Below are 21038 nucleotides of genomic sequence, written 5' to 3' on the forward strand. Positions count from 1 at the left end.
CCCCAAAATGGTTAGGGCATCTGTTTCTGCTAAATTTTGTTTACTCTGGCAGATTTGCCTTAATTGCAGTTGTTTATCTCCCATTGTCCCCGGGGCCCTAATCTCCCGATTACTAATACTTAACACTCATTTCACATCTAAAGCTACTTCTAATCCTCAACAGGTTTCTGGGGCTCTTAAAATTATTGAAACGAGGGAGACGGGAGATGCAACCTCTTTGTGGAAGGCACATTTTCCTATCTGCTACCAGCTGGGTCCAATCATCACCAGGGATGGCTGCAACAAAGGTGCTAAAAGGCTCTTTCACAGGCACTGCTGCTCCGCTGGGGATTCAGCGGATAAAAAAGAGCTTTGATGGAAAAAAAACCCACAAAAACCCCCCTGAACAAGAGGGCTATAACAGTCCAGCCAAATAAAGTTACTGTCATAATCAAATGCTGTCAATCACAATGAAAATCCAATTAAAAATCTTTCAGTGCGGCCCTCTTAAGTAGAAAAATGTCCCCTATTTATATGCGTTTTTGTCAACCGCACAAATTAGAAAGTAGTATTAATTGATTTTTTACTACTTTAGGCCCTGATCCTCCAGCTGAATTTCTGCGGATGCAAGAATCAACCGGCACAAATCTGATTAAGGGATTTGAGGCATAATGCACACAGGTCACTAAGAAGCCATCTCTGTATCTCCCGCTTTATACTCCGCTTATTCATAGGCAATTATTACTCTTATTTAATGCTGCAGGAGCGTCTTGAGGTGCTAACCAGAACACACACCCACAAATAGCTGGTACTACACAAATGCCAGCAATCTGAATCCACGCAGTGCGTTTGAATCCATTTAAAATTCCAGTTTTATTACACAAATAAATATTGTACAGAGATTTCAACGGTCGCCCGTTAGAGCAAATTCCTTGATTAATTTGGGATAATGAACAGGAAGGACAATATTCTGGGAATTAAAGATATGGCTCTTATTTTGGAACTGTTAACAGATTTTTTTTTTTTAAATAAATATGTAGGGAAGACAGCTGACATAAAAATACCAACCAGACAAACGCGCAACTTCTCAGTGTATCATAACTGAAAGATTTGCAGTTCTGCTACCAAACTGAGCGAGATGTAAATATTTGTCTCTGTGTCTGGAGAACTACAGAACCACCAGAAGTGCCAAATGAAACATTTGCTCAAATTAAACTGCAAAGCCCAGGAGACTCAAGTAACCAAAAATATTAACTGTATCACTCTAAGCCATTGCCAATTTGTTTTTGTCCAATTTCCTTAGATTTTCAATACTTCTTCGAGCCAACTCAAGTTATTTCTTTTCACATTTCACTGGAAAGTGCTAGGGTATCGTGCGGCTTTAGGGCATGTGAGAAAGAGAAAGTCAGATGTCACATTTTCTGTAAAAAGTCAGTGGTCGCACGAGCAATGGGACTGCAGAAGACAGTGGATGAATACAACACCTTAAAACTCTAACGCTCACAAGTTAACCTTGTCACAGCCGTGGTCTTCTGTAATTGCTGGATTTAGTGACACTGATATAATGTATTTCTCCATTTCGATAGCTGATTTCTCAAGTGACAAGAGCAAGTCATACCCTAAGGACAGAGACTGCTTTTTTTTTTTTCCTTCTGGTGAAAGAGAGAGGGGGAAAGATCCATATCCCACCTTTCTCCATTCCAGCCGAGCAACACAGCCACCTGAAAGAGTACATTTTTTTCTTCTCCAAGTCTTGAGCTACCCTGAGCAAGGAAGATGATGAACACACAGTAACAAGCGCATCCTGAGCCCTCGTGTGAAATCCTAGTGTCCATGAAGTCAATAGAAATTTTGACATTGCCTCCAACGTATCCAGGATTTGATCCGGAACGCCTCGTCCACTGTATGTCTGAATTGATAGATTGCAGATATGGGTTAATATTTATCATATTTACAACAGCTAGAATACTTGGCTCTGTACTTTTTTCCTTGGGAAATCAGGAGAGCGCCCTTTCCTTCACATCTGGCGTGTGTTTTGGTGCCTGTCAGAACTTTTGCTTGTCATGGGGTGAAGAACTGGGATCATTGTGGCAGAGGAGAGTCTACATGTTTGCAAACAACGTTATCTATCACAGGTTCAAGCACGGACAATTGTATGCTGGACAAAGCATCGCTGATAGGAGATCCCACACTGGCTCAGGGAAAAAAAGACCCAATGCTTGTAAGTAGCCAAAGAGGGAAAATTCTTGGCTCACTTGTGATCCAGCAATGGTGCATAAACAGCTAGATAGATGCAGACAGAAAATATTTATCTGCACAGCTGTCTTCAAAAGATTTACAGGATGTGTTTGTGAAATGCAAAGTGCAGACAGCCCTCTGGTCTTTCTCAAAAGTTAACACCATGAAAAACCCCACCCTGTAGAGCCACCTCAGCCACTCGGTCAGTGATGCCACTGCTATAATGCAAAAGCCAAATTAGCTGCCGGGGGAAATCCCTCGTACGGACAAACGTAAATGGCAGTATTTTATTGGCTTTATTCTGAAGGTTTATATGAAAATCCGGGTAGGATTATGCTGATCCTCCATTTGTTTGTTTAAACCATAAAAGTATTTCCTAAGAGCTACAAACAATGGTTTAACACAACGAGCTGCAAAGAAGTTTAGCTCTACCTGGTAAGAAGTGCTACTGTCCAGACTCTCTACAATATAGCTACTTAAATATAGCTACTTAAAAGCTTCGCATTTTTAATTTCCTATACTTGTTGGGAGATGGGGCAACAGCCAGCCAGAATCCATTTTTGAGAGTCTGTAATATCTTGACACATATAACACATTTAAATATACAAACAAACGACCTATCTGGAAAAAATGCCCATTGTAGCTAATGAGATCAGGGTGCCTGGTCTAAATGCCATTCCTGAAATGGAGAGAGGGATTGCTGAATGCACAGGAATGGGAAATTTCAAAATTGCACTAGGCATTAAAATTAAAAAAACGAAGAAAAACATGTTTTTCAGCAGGTCAGTGGTTTTGACTCACGTGATGTACAATTTATCATGCAATCTTCTAAATTAATAAAACACCAACATAAAAAGCACCAGTAATTTAAATGTAAAAAAAAGGAGAAAAGCTAGAAGTTGTGTTTAAAATTCGGAGACTTGAACAGAAATTAGGAGATCCGTGCAAAAGTAATCAAGTGCAGAAGTTGACTATATCCTTGGCCAAAAGCATTGCCTCTGCCTGCCCAACACCTTCCTTGAGAAATCCAAGCAGCATCCTAAAGACTGTACTTCTATGCATCCATGGGAAAGCATAAAGGAATAAATGCTACATGCTTAGCTTTTGATATTTCAAATACAATTTCTTTAAGTAAATTGCTTTCGTTTAAATAGCCATACGTAGCGTGGTAGAGTTCAATGCTGTACTAACAAAAAACTCAACAAGAGACTTCAACAATTCTGCTGGCTTTCTGAAAAGCGCATACAATCTGCAAAATAAAAGGCCAAGCTTCCAGCTAAAGAAGAGATTTTAAACAATTACCAAAAGCAGGATAGTGATATCATAAAGGCAATTTCTGCGCTAGCTTGTTTTCTGAAACTCTCTTTGCCTCTGAACAGCTAGAACAGATAATAACTATTAGTAAATCAAACTCCTGCAATATCCAGCTGTGTCTCGCACATTTACATACAGATAGAATGGGTATATGTTTTTAATATGTATGCGATACGTACTTTTACCACAGCTGAAGTGCATGCTACAAAGGAGGAGGAGAATGGGAATGGAATCAGCATGAGATAATAAAGTGGCCTAGATAAAGTATTAGCCAGCGATTGATCTCAAACAGGGGATGTTGCTTCTCTCTGACCTGATTACTTACTATGCATAGATTCCATTAAATAGAGCTTAGAATGGAAAGCTTCTGAAAAATACCGTAAATACAGCCAGATCTACAGCTTCCTGAGCCAAACCAGCCCGCGGATGCCTACCCGTACACGTGGCACAAGTGGGAGTTTAAACCTTACCCGTACCGCCACATCACACTCGCTAAATATACAGGTATGTCTGCATTTCCCTGGGAGCCAGGCTTGCGAAGCCAGAAAACTCCACGTTTTAAGTGACAACAGGAACTTCACAGGGGGGAAAAAAAAATAAAAAAAAATCTTTACACAGAAGACTTGTTGAGTTTTTCCTTTTCTTGTTGGAAGGGGAGAGAAGAGAGACAGAGGAATATGCTAAGATGCCGTGCCGTCTTCCCTGGTGCTGAAACAGGAGTACGTTCAATTTAATTGACTGCCTTTCTCTTCTTAAGAGGGAATAAACTGTAGACAAAAGAGCAGACACTGAAAGCACAAGGTTCAGAATAGCCACCGGTGAATTAGAAAGATTCTTCCTTTCCCCGGATGGACAATTTTCCCATTGCTTGGTGAAATTACTTTTTTTCACTCCTGTGGAACAAGTCTGTTAATTTGAAATACTCTGAAACAATTAAATTGTTGATTATGTATACACAGAGAAACCGATGTTCTATCTTGTTTTGTGGATGGATATATGGAAGAAAGGGCATGGCAACCGAGTGTAAATACAGGAACCTGATTTAATGCCAGCTATTATGGAAATTCGGTGTTCGCTTGCACAAGAATATCTATGGTACTAGAAAGCCTGACTTTATCCAGGAATTTCATACAGCCCTGGCTTTGGTCCTATTTTCCGACAAAATGTGCATAGTGACTTTTATAAAAAAGGGCTTCCTAACATGATAGACAGGGTAAATCCATCCCTGATATAACCCCGTGACTTCACTGGAGTTGCCAATCCAGCACTCCAGGTATTGTTAGTCGGCTCTTAAAATGCATTTAACAATTCACCGATTATCAGGAGAGTAGAAAAAGATTGATGTTCTGCTCCCTTCATTTTGCTTTCAGTCTTTAATTATACTAAATTGGTTACAAAATAGTGACTTCCAGTACGGTTGATGTCCATAGGGGAGAAAGCCTGCACTCCACTGTTTTGTCTGAAGCTAATGATGATTATGTGTTACACCTTTCATCCTTGCTAGCACATTTCTTCTAAATAAAAAAAAACCCCAAACCCAATGAACAAGGTGAAATCCTGCTCTCATTTAAATCAACGCTAAGCTGAGCTTGGCAAGTCCAGGATTTCACCGATAGTATCTGCATCACCCTACCCTCTCTGATAGTTAACACAGAGATATCCATCAGAATTGCAACAGAGGTTTCAGAAACGGATGATGCGGAATTAGAAAGGATCTTGCAGTCAGCAACTGTAAAATTCAGAGGATATTTAACAACTTTTGTTCTGGCCCTGTTTTCCAACAAAGTACGGTAATTTATATACACATATGTATACGTATGTACAGATATGCTTGTGTGTAGATAGATACATTATGTGTGTGCGCATATATATGCTAACGTATATGTGCATATGAGTTTTATAAATAAAGCGCTCCTTGTCAAGACTGGGTAAGTGCAAGAACGCAAAGGGCTTGCCTGGCGAGCAAGTACTGAGCCAGTAGTGAGCCTGTTACAGAAAAGCACAGGGTGCTCCGAGCCCGTCAGGCTGGAGCAGGGAATTTAGGGCAGCTTATGAGGGTCAGCTACATTGCAGGCAGGGACTGGGTCACTTCTTTATTTCAGCAGCAGTCTACTCCATGCTTTAGTAGTCGTTGTTGCAAGTTCATTTATAATTGACTAGAAAGTAGCATGAGGAGAAAAAGGCATTAAACAAAAGATTTTGTTTAAAAAGTAGGAAGGCTTTTTTTTTTTTTTTTCTCTCCTCCTGAGCTGCTATAATTTTAAAATTATTTTACAAAATACCTCCTTAAAAGGGGCCTAGCACACTCCAGGGCATGTAGTTGTAAAGATAAATCTGGGCACTTCCCTGGTACTGCAGGCACTCACCCTTTGGCCTCATTTTTATGACTCTACACCCTGGAGTGGTGTTATTGCTTACAAACATACATATATACTTATGGGGGTATGTGCGATCTGCAGATGTTTTATTTATAAGTGGCAGGCCTCTTGCATCACTGACACATGCATTTACAAACAGATATAGGTTTTATGAAACCCTATTCCGTTGTTTTAATAGCTAAGCTATCCAGCCATAGCATAATAGTGCACAAGGTAAATGTGTCTACATCTCTAGAACCTGTTCCAAGTTTTCTCAGATGTGACTAACTGCAAGAATTTTCCAACCATCAAAAGTTAATAAAAAAGACAAAATAAGGTCTGTAAGCCTTTCATACGTGACACACCATCACCACAAAGCGGAGGGGCTCTGATAAACTTTAAGGCCTCATTTTACCAAGGTATTTAAGCAGGTGCCTAACTTCAAATGTAGATCTATTGAAGTTAATATCCTTACAATTAGATTCACAGTTAAATACTAACCAGGATCTAAATTGAGACTAGTCTGGATTGTGAGATATCTGCCCTAGGGCATCTTCAGAGATTAGCCTTTAACTAGAGAATAGCTGCAATAGAAACACTTGTTTATTCTACTTGCAGCTCGCAGCATGAAAGCAAGAAACGAAATGATGCTAACGTGTCCTTATCTCGTTAAAATCTGCTAAAATTATTCCTAGATATTTAATGCACGGAAAATAAATTACGACAATTTTACATAAACCTCCAAGTTACAGGAAACATAGCATATAAATAAAAGTAATGAAACATTTAAAAATCAAAGATATTTGATGCGAGTCAGAGGGGACTACAACTCTTATCTACAATATAAGTTACTGTAAATATTTGTAATAATTGTTTGAGATAGTATTTTTCTAGCTTCCTAAAACCAGTCAAAACAGCAGTCTGCCCTAGATGCACAGCCACAAGGGACCAGCTTGGGAGCAGGTACCTTATTATTACCTTACTGAAAAAAAGGACAATTGCAAGCAAAAGAAGTGGTCTCTGAGCTCAGATTCCAACGCTGAGAGCCCTTCTACGGACAAACCAATGCTACATATTACCTCAATCTTCCGTAGCCAATCTAATTCCATTTTACATGAATATAAGTGAAAACAGTAGCTCCTGCATTTCATAAAAAATACACTATTTTGACCATGTACTCTGTTTTCAATCTTCAGATTTTGAAAGGTTAAGACTGGCAAATGATGACAAAGAGTGACCTGCATTAAGCTGTAATCCCTGGACATACCAACTGAAAAAAAATGTGTATTAAGCATCAAAATGGTTTTGATTGGAACTAGATACTGGCTGGGAAAGTTCTGTATTAACTCCCCAAATCACAAATGAAGCTTGGCCACGATGAAGGTAACAGCAAAACACCCATGAACTTCAGTGGAATCATAATTCCACCTTTGGTTTGTGCGCCCTCTGTAAATACGTAATTGCTGCACAAGCCAGAAAGAGTTTAGATTTGAATTTGTACATACTGAAGAATGCAGAAAAAAAAGGGATACGCTTCTATATACATGCATAAAAATTATTCACAGACAAATACATACTGAGGGGCTCTGAACTTTCACTTACCATTAAATCTTCAGGTGCTGGCCTTTCCTTTGGTTGCTTTTTCATGCTATGTGTCATAAAACAAAACGTTCATATATAAACAACCGCTCATTTATTCTACTTGCTTAAATATCGAAGATACCCGCTTTTAACACAGAGTGAAGAATTTCAATGTATTTCTTAACTTTATCGCGTGCCGATGGAAGACAGGGTTCCAAACAGGGGCTAAAACGTTAATGGATTTCTTCCTTCCCTCCCACCCCTCCTTTACGGGAAGCAGTGCTCTACACCGTTTGTAACCATGGACGTGTGTAAATATAGAGATCATTGAAAACCTGTCAGCTCAGAAAGCACAGTAAGTTGATTCTTGTTTTGCTAGGGATTATTACATAGCTCGACACAAAGTATTATACAAACAGGTGGGAAATTTAACTCTAACACTAAATAGCTTCAGGAGAACGCACAATACCCTGGGGTTTCTACCTTAATTTTTTCACATTTATTTCCATTACACTGCAGGGTGATAGTTCATTACACAGCATTAACCTGTTTATAAGATCATGTTTCTCATCCAAATAGTCCTAGTTTTCTGTGCAACAGGTGCAATTAGCTATTGAAGGCTGTGCTTAGCTGCATGACGGAACACAATAACATGGCACAGAGGTGACCATCAGGAGCTGCCTACTGACTAATTGGATTACATCCAAACAGCCAGTGTTTATGGCGTAATTGGCATAAAGTCATAAAGTCTGATACGCCGCTCACTTGACATCTCTAACACTTATTAGGAATTGATTGCTTAAATAGTATATAGTTTCTTCTTCCATGCTTTTTTTAAACAGTAATGCCTCCCACTAAAAGGTGCAGCCGATATAACGCTGTATCTAAAACACCAGATGATCTGTGCTGTAAATCGGAGGTATTAACGATACAATTTACCTTCCCTATAAATAACTACAAGCACCTCAAATAATGCAGGCATTAGCAAGTAATGCAAGCTGTCTGACGAGTAGGTTGGTAGCAGTTCTAATCTGACAGTCCAAAGTAGCTGCGTCCCCAGGGAAAACAAGGCTATTAGCCACCATCAGTTATGCTTCAGTTTGACATCTGTGGAAATTTTAACACAGGTTATCCCTCCCTCTGCCTCAATGAGAATTTTTTTAAAACAGTCTGTCATCAATTTTTTGCAGGGCTAAAAAGCCTAGACCCCCACGCACATCAGTTAGTTGCGCTGCAGAATCCTCCAAATAGCATTGCTCTTCGTAAACTGAAACTATTGAGAATGGAGGCCTACGTTACACAAACTTTAATTATTTAGTTACTTTAATTAACCGATAATCAGACTGCTTTTTGTGTCTCTATTATTTGTTACATACTATGTCGGTCCCGACAGGTACTTCCTCCTATGTAACGTATTCAAAATTCCATGTTATTTAGATGACTTTTGCTGCGGTGGCCCTAGCATACGGTAGAGACCCTGAAAGTGCCGCTAAGCCCAACGTATAGACCTGCGTGGGGCCGAGGGCTTCGAGCACCTTTTTTTTGCCGAGGACGCATCCCCGAAGCAGGATTCCCTCTCGGCCACGCGGCTGCAGCTCTCGGTGGCACACACCGAGATGGCTCCATCTGATTTAGCACAGCTGAGCATCCAGCCCTGGAAGTGCGTGTTCACAGAAGGGATGCTTCTCCATCAAACGCATCGTATTTTTACAGAATTTAAGCTTCTGCCATACATAAATGACTGCCCTTTTTTTTTGGGGGTGGGGTGGGAATGAGACAGTTAAAAAAAAATTTTTCCTTCACTTTGTTTCTTTAGGGTAGCTTACCCCCAAGATTTTTATTCTCTAGTCACTCAAGAACTGTATTCTTTATTCTACAAATTCCTCCTCTCCCCAATTCTCCTTTAATTTAAAAGGTTTTCAATGAACTATTCAGTTTTAAGGAAAGAAAATATACCCAGTGGTGTGTTTTAAAATACGACTCTCAGTAAAAATTACTTACTGAAAAGCCAACGAATTAATCAACGCTGCTTGCCTTTCTAAATATTGAAGCAATTTTATAAGTAATATTTTAAAAAGCCCTGAATAATGATATTATACACATGAGTCTTTGTGGCCTCTTTACCCCCAGATGAATTCGTAGAGGTCTCAGCGCACAAGACTGCACCCACATCCAGGGCAGGTTTATTAAAACAGGAAAAACCCTTGTAAGTACTTTTACGACCCTTTGTGTAAATAACGTTTACATAATTTAAACAGTTTGCTTAGCTTTGCTGCCCCATCTGCCCAAGGCCCCCAAGTCCCTCTTCTCTCAGAAAGGATGCAAGGAAAGCCATAAGGTCTCGCAGAGCTGCAGAGTTAATGGCATGTATCATTTACATTGAGGGCATGGCATGTTTGCAAACTGAGCTTACCATTGAGTGATGAAGTGTACAAATGGCTCAGAGAACTCCCCGGCTGGAAGGACGGGCGATTCCTGGGATTGGATTGAAACAAGAAGCAGAGTCAGAAGGAGAGAAGATATATATATATATATTTTTTTTTTAGAAGGAGAGTAATATAACAGCGACAAGAAAACAAAAAAAAAAAAAAGGAAAAAAAAAACCAAGGAAGCAACAAAACCCCCTTTTCACACAGAGAATTTGAGAGAGAAAGGTACAAATTCTTCTGAGAATGTGTTATAAAACACTGAATTTCAACTAATGAGTATTACACAATGGGTAAAAACATGTGGAAAGACACTGAGGGGAGGTGAAAAAAGGACAATGATAGCCACAGGGTAAAAAGGAAGGTAGGGAAAGTGTAAATGAGAAATTAATGATTATTTAAGTAACACACAAATGGTCTTGTAATTAACAAAGAGCTGTGAAATTATTCTTGTGTTGACCTTTGTTTCTTTCACTGCATTTGCTATTTATTTACACTCATGTTTATTTACACTTATTCATTTTAAAGGCTGTCTTCATATGCTGTCTCTTCTAGATTTAAAAAGTGAAAGAATTTTTAAGGGGAAAAAATGCAGGATTTACCAGTCCAGTGAAAATAACCACCCAGTATTTATGAAAGAAAAAAAAAAATTAAGAGCACAAGGAAAAAAAAAAAAAATTACAAACAGGGAACAAACAACATCACCATTTGCAAAGAAGGGCTTTACGAATTTAGGAGTTTTTCCAAGAATGACAGAGAGCTCCACTGTGTTTATAGTGTAACAGCTCAGGATGTAATGAAATTACACTGCAGAGTACTTTAACAGTGTCATCTCATTAGACCTACAGTTGGAACAAGAGAGCCACATAAAACAGGCAGCTGCAAATGACTCCATTCTCATCTATTCTCATTTGCTATTAAAAATACCTTTCGGCGGCTTTTTTCCTCCCTGACATCCCTACACAAAGTACCCTGCAAAGTATGATACATGCACCTATTTAAATTAACAAAGGAATGACTTATTTTAATCTCACTGTGCTTTGGAGTGCTTTGGCCATTTGGATGAGCAATATATCATTACATACAACCTTCCAGCGCTGCAGGCAAGAAACTCAGAGCGTGCAGCATTTGGTGGGAGCCAAACAATTTCTCTAGCACACAACTGTGTCAAATGCATGCATGTATTCATTATTGAGAATGCGAGGAAATAGCTTTGATGTAGTGGAAAAAAGAAGATGATAAAAGCACCTCTGCAATGTGTGTGCCATTATCAATGGTGGCAGATAGACACAACTGCAGAGCCTCCTATGTGATTAGTAAATATACATATAATTGCTGTGGCCAATTATCAGAAAAATGAGATCGGTAATTACAAGACAGAAAATTAACTAGAACTCTTATTAAGGCTTTGTTTCCAATTCAAACAATTGGAAACTGCTGGAAAATACAATTAAATCAAAAGTAACTGAAGAGTAAAAGGAGAAGCCAAAATTGCTTTACAATTTTCAAAGACCTCTATTAAATACAAGGAGTGTTTGATATAACATGCCCAAATTCTCTTTGAACTTAGACCGGGTGAGGGAGAGGTTATTGTTTCTAAACTTATAAATGACATCAATATAGGAAGGTTTTCACCGGAGAGTGGAAGGAACATAAGGAAATAAGCAGCGCAATTAAACTTTCTCCACTTCAAAGAACTGCGTGTGAAAATTATTCATATTAATACAGAAAATGCAGAGCAAAATGTCAGGCTTGCTTATACAGCGTGGAGCCCAGCAGGTTTTGCCTCTCCCATTATTTTCTCCTGTCCGGCAGAGCCTTCCTGGGCTTCCACCCGAAGGGGCAAACACTGCTTTCCCCGGTGGGACAGACTCAAAGCAGAACAGGTATGAGATACTCCGGCCGAAATATTACAGATCATTTCGAAAACGACAGGGCAAAGCAATCGGAGCCAGTTCCCTGGGGCTCTGCCCAGCAATCTACCCCGGCTGTTTAAGTAAAATGCAAGCGAGGAGCTTCTTACAGACCTCCCGCTAATGGGGCTGCCAGCTCGGATCAGTCCATGCTGGGGAACAGGGACAGGAATACGGCACTTCACACTAATTTGGTAGGTGATAATTTCTGCAATCGCAAAGAGATGACGGACCGTAATAGAGTGAAACTTCATTATGAGAGGGGAGGAGAAGCTGATGAACTGCTCTGAAGCCACCAGCGTTTCACTTTGGCTATCCCAAGCTAAGGCGGCATCAGGGTTCATGCGGGCAAGGGAAGAAGTTGCTCCATCGGTATTAACGCCTTGACCACGCAGCTCCTATACTGCAGCACAGCCAGAAGACAAGGTGCTCCTGCATAAGATGCAAGGAAACTTCACCTGGATGAAAGTAAATGTAAAATGCTATTTTTTTTGGCACATCTTTCTGTACAATGCAGGTATTTCAACCCCATCTAGGCCTACTCTCTTCTGCTGTAGACCTGTCAGTCATGGCCATGGCTTGGTTGGTTTGCTCTCAGGAGCTCAGGAAGAGATTGGGGGGGGGTGGGGTGGGTGGAGATGAACACAAACTGGATCTCAGTATGAAAACTAGATGCTTTAATACAGTCTTCTCAAGGATTTTAGACTGGGCGCCCACAAATTTATTGGCTATTTGCCTGACGATTTGAAAGCCTTTTGGGAGAGTGCATCAATCTCAAGGAAATACTTGCTGGCAAGTGTGTTTGAGGGCAAAAAGAGCAGTGCAGATAAAAACTTTAGTCTCACTCCTGTCCATATGAGCCAATTGCTACTTTACAGCATAGGTAAGATAGGGGAGAAGGAGGCAGGTTTTGATTTTAGCTGAACCAGGAAAGTACAGACCCTCAACTGCTTCCAAAGGTGAATACTGAAAAGCTGCCTCAAATGCTGCATTTTTCCTTAGTGAGAAAGAGAAAACATCTTCAGTATCTGCCCAGGGAAACCAATGACAGAAATATTCAAATTTCTGATATTGTTCTATGCGAGACCATTTCAGTTGTAGAAAGGTGAGAGTTATTTTGTAGTTAGAGCTATTTCTAATGAGAGAAAGCATTGGTTTTGCTACCTCTGTAACTTGAGCAATCACAATGTTGTTGTATCAGGTATAAAGCAAAAATTTCCAAAACTACACAAAGTAAATACATCCTATATTGTATCCTGAAGTTCCCCAGACTTCGTCTGACACTCAAAGAGATGGGAATATGAGGAAATACAGTAAAGCTACACACGTCTCTACCAAGTCTACGCCGACTGTGTGATGCAATAGTCACATCTGATGTAACCATAGGGAACGGTCCAGCTGCGCTCCAATGGCCTGCCTTATTTTACCCACCTGCACAATGAAATCGTACTATAGAGGCGAAAAAAGCAGAAAACCAAGTTTTTAAAGGAGTGAGGAATAGGCATACTAATTTTAAACTGGAAAATGGTTCTTTCATTTTCATTAAATAGCGTATCTTTTAATCAGTATCACAAAGGCAAATATATGGGGGATGCCGCTAAAATGGCAGTGAAGACCCAAATGGTTGTAAGGGTCAGTGTACCCTCAGCCTCTCACATTCCCACGCAGCTTATTCCCAAGATTGGCTATTTCCCTAAGCATCCAAGCAACATTTCCAAAACTGGGATCTGCTGCAGGAGAAGACAAGATCAGCCTCTGATTTCTCAAAACCAGCCGAACTGTACACACACACTGAGAACGGGGAAGGGCAATAGGAAAAAAGCTTGAGTGATGCCTTTGCCTTGTGAATAATGAACAGTTCAAGAAGGTCAACCCATTACAACTGAAACCGTTTAATTATTAATTATGCACAATCTATGAGCAAAAGGACAAGTTCAGAATGTTTAATGTGTGGTAACTCCGACTGGACCCTCTCTTGGCATTTTGTTATTAGCACTTGTCAGCAAGGTGCTCAGGCATAAAGAAAAAAGCACAGCAGCAGAAAATCTGAGCTAGCAGGAGGAGGGAGGGCTTTAAACTTCAAACACTGCTCCTAATATTTAATTTATAGAGTGCCAAGGCTCTGGTATAAACCTTATTGACTTCCATGGAGTTAGGGGAAGTCACATCATCTAAATGAAGACCTGAGAACGAGAATACTGAGACAATCCCTCCAAAAGCCCTCTCTTCGGAAGGGAGTGATAACATTACTCTCTGTATCTTCTTTTTTTTCACAGGACTGAACAAAGGAAGAGTGAACCACCTAATAGCGTGTCCAGAAGTCAACCAATCCTTTGCAACCTATGCAAGAAGAGCCTGAATTACAGGTTCGAGCATTATCCTCACCTACTTCTCAAACCTAGTATTTGAAATGTCTCCTGATCTGTTTTGCCCTCACTAAGCAGAGCAGTAGCAGAGATGCTACTGAGGCTCAGGAAATAAATAATGTCCAGCAAACCCACAAATAAATATGGATAAGGCACCTTTCCCTTCTTTTCTGTCCAGCTTGGAGGTTTACCTGGACAAACTCAAGAAGCAAATTCAACAGATACAGCTCTGAGTTGCTTATTTTCTTTGGAAACACTCTTATGGCAATGAAATTTGGGAGTAGTTCTTGACTTGCAATATACACCAAAAGCATCCCATGCTTTACACACCTTCAGAGGTCTTACCCCAACAGACAATATCTTGAGAGTGAAATCTTTTCTCAAAGCAACTGAAAGTCTGAGATTTATCACGTCCTTTCTGAAGAAAGAGAAAACCCACAATCTCCCTACAATGGGAAAATCAGCAAATACGGCTTTCCAGCTAAAACCTTCAAGAAGGCGATGGCAAAGCCCCCAGCTCTGTGTTAAGATCAAACCTGTGTTCCTCCTACCTCCTCCTTCGGGGGCCGGCGCGATGGACAGCCACGGTGCAGAACGATGGCAGCCTGTCATCAACACGTCCCCAGAAGAAACCCAGGCTGCACAGCCGTGCAGGCTCGAGGACGAGCTCAGCCACACTTTGTGGGCAGCGGAGGTTGGTATTCCCAGTGGATCCCCACGCTCGGTGCAAATAGGTTTTACTCCCTCTTCTCATCTGCTGACTCCCTCTCTGTGAAGGGTTAAATTTTCCCATTCCCCACAGCTACCGCTGTTTTGCAATACTCTCTCCTTGGTGTGAACGCTTGTGCAGAAGGAAATGCCATGGTCCTATGGCTCTATGGCCACAAGAGGGAAGTTAGCAGAACCGAGCAAACCAAACTTCAGTTCCGCTCTCCTCTGGGTTTCCCCAGCACACCCTGTCTTTGAAATTATCATCTCCTCTGGGCAGATACTCCTATTCTGCAACTTGTCCATTGATGCTGAAATGGCAGTATTTAATAAATAATGTGTGTGCTTTACAACACATTTCTGGCTTATCACTTCAGCCTAAAAAATCTCTAGGATTAAAGAATTTTTATGCGCTCCAGCTTCTCTTTTACTAAAGCTTTCAAAGAATACAGCTATTTTTTAAAGTGATTTTTTTTTTTTCCAGACAAACTTAAGTTTTAGATGCACCAGAAATGCTGCCAGGTGCCATTACCTGGAATAAATGCAATGCAGTTATCGGGCTGTTTCAACGAGACCAGCAAATTACAATATTGTAACGTATTGTACACATTCAGATTTACTCCTACAAGGACAACTTTCTTTTCCAGCGTTCCTTAAAAACAAAACAAAACAAAAAAATTCCATTTCTGACTTTCTAGGCAATCTACTTCAAAAGCCTTGCACAAACCTAATGGCAGGTGATTTCCTACAAGTAACAAGTTTGCAGAAGACAGCGATGTCTCGAGGTGGCTCAGAGGCCCAGACTTGAAAGGACTTCTGGATTGTCCCCGTTATACTCCCACCCCCAGCAGGAAGGTGAAAGATGATTACATCTCTGCGCCAGGTCGCTTCTTGCTCTTTTCTTAGTAGCAGATGCCAAATGTGACAAATTATACGTGGGGGCATTTTGGTGTGAAGTTTCGTCTGCTGGGATTGGAGTGTCAGCAGTAAACTCATTTATTTCCAGATCTCTAGCTGGACGGGAACCAAGGTCGAAAGGCCAGTGTTTTATCCACCAAAACACTCAGCCTACCTTTAACACCTCAAATCACGTGAGAACCAGCTAGTCTCTCAGCAGGGCTACCTGCTCCCCAAGTTCTTGAAAACATCAGGTAAGCGTAAGCTATATTCGTACCAAACACACGCAGACGTTTCTGGTTAAATAAGCCAGTAGATACTTGGGGCTATTCAGGTGTCACTTTTGCAGCATTTGCTACTGTGGAATATTTTTCAGAGCCCAGAAGAGGGAAGGAAAGAAGCAGAAGAGTGTAATTAACATCAGGAATAATCTAGAGTGTACGACATGACATTTTCTATCTCTCGCCAAGCTTTGTACTTGTTAGTGTGGCTCTCTGAAGGGCCTTGCAGATAAGTGTACAGGTAGCTGGAAAAACAGGTTAATCCTTTAACCGTAACTGTAATTGCTTTCTCTCTAAAACAAACATAAGAATTTTTTCCTCTCATTGCTGGTCTCTTGTCGATCATAAGCTAGCAGAGCACAGCAGTGTTTTGCGTAGATACACACACATACGCACATTTCAAATAGCTAAGGCACAGCAGCATGAAACGTAGCCTCTACCTGTTCACACCAAAGGGACTCAATTGAAAAACTAAAACCATTTATTGTTCCCTTTTTCCTCTGTACACTCCCAATGCATTTTTATTGCTTTTTCATAAAACACTGCTGCAAATAATCAAGCATGACCATTGACATCCACAAGATTGAGTTTTAGGAACCATTAAATGAGCTTGCCCTCTTGGGAAGGTTCTTGCTCAGGTTGGTCTAAAGGTAATTATTCAGCAATTCCTACCTGTGGTTTTACCTTGTTCCTATATAAGTCTCTGAATCTCATACACTAGTAAGGTCACAGTTTCTGTCTCAATAAAAGTATACCCTAAAACAACTTACTCACAGGACAAATTATAGTGGGTTTGTGTACACATGCGCACACACGTGTATATATCCTAGCCCCGGCTTTTCTTGCATAGAAATCTTCAAAACTCCAGAAATTTTCAGGGTTAAATATACCTGTTCCTACATTTAAATCAATACATGAGACTCTAAAGAGAAATTCCCAAAGAAAAAATAAAGTCTTGTGCAATGGTCTTCATTGTGTTATTTGATCAAGCTGAACGTCCTGTGAATTTTTAAGGCTATGCTGCAGCAATAAATAGAGGGATATAGTTAACCAGGTAAAAAAAGAAGGGACTGGAAACAACTATATAGGATACTCGTATTAAGTGCAAGTTATTTTTTCCATGGGAAAATCTGAAAATTTATTGACACTGAAATGCTTCATAGCTCAGCATTAACACTACACTAGCGTTAACTGATACTGCTAAGTGTTTCTAGAGTACAAATTCAAAAAGAAAAAAAAAAAAAAGAGGTCTTTGATTTGTGGAGTTTGTAAAGTCCTTGAGCTAGATTAAACTGCAGTCTTGTGAGACCGAGTATCTCTGTGGGGGCACTTAACAGAAATGCTCAAGGAACTCATGGAAAGCTTCTCACTACTTACTCATAAAGCTATCAGAGTAAGGATTCATGAGTACAACTAATTAATTTTTCTTTTAAATTTCTGCCCGACTCGTCAAAATATGCAGGTTTTTCAATGCTGCCTCCTATTTGTAGAAATAGGATTTGCTCTTGAAAGTCTTCACTCCTCAAACTTCTAATGTAATTGGAATAATACAATAATTTAACTAAAATGGATGGACAAAAATCGAGTTATTTTTCTCCCTAATTCAACACTGTTTAAAAAAAAAAAAAAGCCAAAACCAACACCTAAGTCACTATTACACGGAGACAAGCTATGGAAACTTTGAAACCAAAATTAATTTATTTCAGGTTATGAAGAAGAAAGAGTTAGAAACCAGAGCTGATGCTTAACTACAGAGCTTGTGACCACAACTGCTCCAGTACAGCGAAACCCGGTTTACAGCAACCACCCAAGGGGCTGGCAATAATTGCTTTCCTAGAAGGGATACTCTAACTAAATAAAGGTCAAACAAAATAGCCCTGGAAAGCTTAAGGAAAATTTAAAGGAGTTGCTTAAGTCAGGAGGACTGCCTACTGGATGCATTCCACAGTGCGAGTTTTGGCTATCCAACCTCCTCCGGATGCAGAGCAGATATATCTAAAGCCAAAAACCACAGGACTGAAAAGATGGGAAGCTGACGTGCTGAAAAAACACAGAGCTGTCGGGTTTGGCCTTTTGGGATCTTCATGGACAAGCTGCAATCACCTAGGTGTTTTACTAAACGCTGATCTGACTAGCTATCAGGAAAAATGACATTTTTAGAAGGCTTTAAAAATACTGCACCTGGAATACAGCTGAAGAAGTAACTAAATGGTAATTTCCTACATAATACATTTTGACAACAAGATAACAGGGAAATGAGTAACTACAGGTTGGAAGAATCTTGAAAACAATGCCACTTCTCAACTGACTGCAAGGAACGCAAAAACACGCTATGATCAGAGCTCTGACTTTCCTGAAAACCTTACCCCGCGTTTTGCTGCAGAGTTGCAGAGCCCAGTAACCCGCTGCTTACCAAACTGAAAATTTAAAGCACCCTCATTTACCTTTTCAACTGAGAATTTTCTAATGCATTAAAAGGAAAATGCATGATTATAATCAAGGCTACGGTTCTCATAATCTCTGCTTCGAAGTGGAGTTTGATTTATGGAGCGACTCTTGCAGACATCAGCAAAGAGAACACTTAACTGGACCATGTAGGTTGTCTGGGAGGTTGCTGGAGAGTTGAAGGCTGAGCAGGGAACCGTTAAAATTTTTTGTCAGCTAAAAAAAAATCATGGGAGGCATTCTGAGACCATGAGCAGCAAGAGAGGTTAAAAAGCATACTAATTTTACTTGCAATCTTTTGGTTTCATAGTCAACCCACTCAGTGAAATCAGGTGGCCTGCATTTCTCCGATGCATCATTTCTGGGGTCTGCAACATGACTGGTATTATTCTGGGGCTCTGTTGTTTGTATTTTTAAGTTATCATCTGGAACAGATTCCAATCACAAAAACTTTTATTTTTTTTAAATGCACCTAGCGCTTTTAAAGCGCTATCCCGTTGCTGAGTAGATTGCATTGCAAATTCTTTGGCTGCGTGATCATGAAACATAGGGCCACATCTAGGACATCTTCCAAGCCAGGCAATGGCTCCTGCTTCCAGCAGGACTCCATTCTCCTTTGTGTTGGAGTGTTTCTGGAAAGAGTGCACGCACAGCAAGCGATGCATGTCCTTCCCAATAGGGATTCATCTGCACTGCTCAGTGCTTTCCATATAACATTTTGGTGAATTGGAGACAAACTAAGTTGAGTGCTAGAATATTAAATTACTCACAGCTCTCAAATAACAGCAGACTGCCTTTATTGCTGGCTGTGTTGCAGGATGAACTACATTAACAACTAGACTATCCTCATCTTTGGACCAGAAGCCGGAGTCTTATCATGGTGGGGGACGCTGCTACAATTAGGACTGTTGCTTAAATGAGCGTGTCTTATTTGTAGCTGGATCAGATTTCACTCTAAGTTATCACATATTAAAGGTCCTGGCAGGCATGTATCCTATTCACACAATGCTCCTCGCTAATTTTGCCATTAAAAAAATAATTCCAGAATCAATGCCATTAAAAGCCCAATACCATCATTTAACAAAAAAAATGTGTCAGGCATAGTTTACTGTGATCTGAGAAGAAGAACCGTGCCTGACATTTTTTTGTTAAATTATCCTGCTTCTCAAATCACTTATTCATTCTGCAGAATTTCTGCAAGTAAATTTAAGTCCTAGAAAACGAACAAACAGACTTTTTAAACTACCAAAGTGACCTGGTATGTCTCATATATTTCACTAAGAGTTTAAAAACAGCTCCAAAAATCTCACTACTGCAGAACATCTAAGAACTCCCATGGACAGCTTTTATTCCATACTGCGCCACCTCACAGAGTTTGAGAAAAGTCCAGGATACCTAGGTAATACAAAAGCAACCTCTTAACTAGTTCAGTCATCAATAAATCCTATGAATTAATGATTAGGAATGAACAGAACACTAACTTTTGGATTCCTGCTGTGTTTTGGTGGAACGTGGAACAGTTCTACAAGACTCAGTGACTACCAATATAACAAGCAACTACTATAAAGAGTCAAGGTCTCCATTTCGTAATTTTAAAAAGCTTTGAGGTTCAGGCTCTGGAGTTTTTAGCCCGCTCCAGAAGGAAAGATTGGGGTAAGCACGCTGCCAGCAAACACACAATTTCAAGAAACGCTCTCTTCTACAGAGCTGTTTAATCACAACTTTAGGAGCCAAAAGTCCAAACCATTCTCTGTCACATAAAGAGACATATTTGGGGACTTGAGGAAAAAAGACCCAGAGTTTTCAACTGCAACAACTTCAGCAAATTATTCCTATGGCATGAAGCTACATGGGGACCGAAGATCCTTGAGGCAGCTTGATCCCACCTTTGCAGATCTGTTCCTCCCGTACCCTACGACACTGTGGCTCATCCAGAAGCTGTGCCATTACGGGAGCACCGCTGTGCCCTATCTGCTTGGAGGAAGAGGCGAGCTACAGATCGTCACTCCTTGCTGTTCTGATCGTCATTAAGGTAGGTGGGGAATTCTGCACCAGTATCTGGGGGTTCCTATGGGGACGGGCTGTACAGCGCAGCTGTAGGAGAGGGGCTCTGCTCCTACCTCCTGTGGGTTTTAGGACCTCCTTACAGCCAAGGGGAAAATTTGACCCAAAATAATCAGTCTTACAACACTAAGCATTTCTAATCTTTATACTCATGGTAGCAATAACAGCTGTACAGTACCAGATAGTAAAGAGACTTTCCCTCTCAAAAGGTCCTTCCGTAGAAGAAAGAGTGCGTATTAGCCAAATAAGCAGGTCCCTCTGTTATTCCCCAGGAGGCACATCTTACAAAAGACAACGCGAGGAGGAAAAAAGAAAAATAGTCACAAGTCAAGCACATTTTGCTTTGAGGTCTGTGTACACAGGACAGGGCTGGGGGTGGCAGGAGGATCTGTTAAAGTCAACGCTACCCATCAGCTAGAACAGAATAACCCTTAATATAAATGTCCTCCAAGACACCGTTATGCCAAGA

At 40.4% G+C, this 21038-nt stretch overlaps 1 protein-coding gene across 6 annotated transcripts in view; it reads right to left on the reverse strand.

The window, feature by feature from the left end:
- Positions 1–21038, reverse strand: part of MAP2K5 (mitogen-activated protein kinase kinase 5) — a 139707-nt gene that overhangs the window by 15777 nt on the left and 102892 nt on the right. For 4 of the 6 annotated variants that reach the window (XM_072869862.1, XM_072869861.1, XM_072869860.1 and 1 more), the window contains one exon: positions 9883–9944. In XM_072869862.1, the coding sequence (XP_072725963.1) occupies positions 9883–9944 (62 nt within the window). Of the gene's footprint in view, positions 1–7490; positions 7537–9882; positions 9945–21038 lie in introns of all 6 variants that reach the window. The other 2 variants (XM_072869864.1, XM_072869863.1) reach the window with 1 other exon arrangement.

This window comes from Ciconia boyciana, chromosome 8 (assembly GCF_034638445.1).
Source record: "Ciconia boyciana chromosome 8, ASM3463844v1, whole genome shotgun sequence".
Lineage (NCBI taxonomy): Eukaryota > Metazoa > Chordata > Aves > Ciconiiformes > Ciconiidae > Ciconia > Ciconia boyciana.